The 614-nt window shown below is 41.0% G+C and overlaps 1 protein-coding gene across 1 annotated transcript in view; it reads left to right on the top strand.

Moving 5' to 3' along the window:
• Positions 1-455: 455 nt before the first annotated feature.
• PHALS_00869 (uncharacterized protein) overlaps positions 456-614 on the top strand; it is a gene marked incomplete at both ends in the record, with an annotated part of 280 nt that continues 121 nt past the window's right edge. Inside the window, 2 exons of the mRNA XM_024730620.1 lie at positions 456-464; positions 525-597. Coding sequence (XP_024580879.1) covers positions 456-464; positions 525-597 — 82 coding nt within the window. The remainder of the gene's footprint in view (positions 465-524; positions 598-614) is intronic.

The following is a 614-nucleotide window of genomic DNA, read 5'->3' as shown; positions in this document are numbered from 1 at the left end:
CTCACAGATCACATTCTACGTAAACGAGTATGTATTTTTGGTGTTGCAAATAAAATATATTAGCTTGCTGTGGCGCGCGCCGCGACACCAGAGCAAGACAAAAGGTGACTCGAAGCTCCGTTTTTAACAAAAAATCTCGCTTCTTCTCGGACGGCCAACTCTCTGGGTGATACAACTTTACATGATTAACTTCACCCGAATCACTTGATAACACGATAATCATTGCATCTTGATACGTTTTATCGAACAACTGCGCTTCAGAAGCATATGTCGATGATATTATCCACACTTCGACCAGACATCAGAGTTGTGAGGACAGTGTGAAGACAAGACACTTTATGTGCAGGTTTTCGTTGTTGATTATTTGGCTTGATTGCCACAGAAGAATAAGATGCATCACTTCAGTAATACAATACTTCCTTTGCTGTTCGTTCGGTTAAACCAAAGTTCTCATCATGAGCTTTGTGAGAATCCCAATCCTCTGGAAGAGTGACAGAACGTTTACATTTGACTCATACACGTAGACGTACTTCGGAATTCGCCTAGAAGCCACTTTAGTTTACAAGTCAACTAACGCATCTCAAATCGAAGCACAAAGTAGGTATCTTTGCTGA

This window comes from Plasmopara halstedii, assembly GCF_900000015.1.
Source record: "Plasmopara halstedii genome assembly, contig: Scaffold_1211, whole genome shotgun sequence".
Lineage (NCBI taxonomy): Eukaryota > Oomycota > Peronosporomycetes > Peronosporales > Peronosporaceae > Plasmopara > Plasmopara halstedii.
This window is presented reverse-complemented; position numbering and strand designations above follow the sequence as displayed.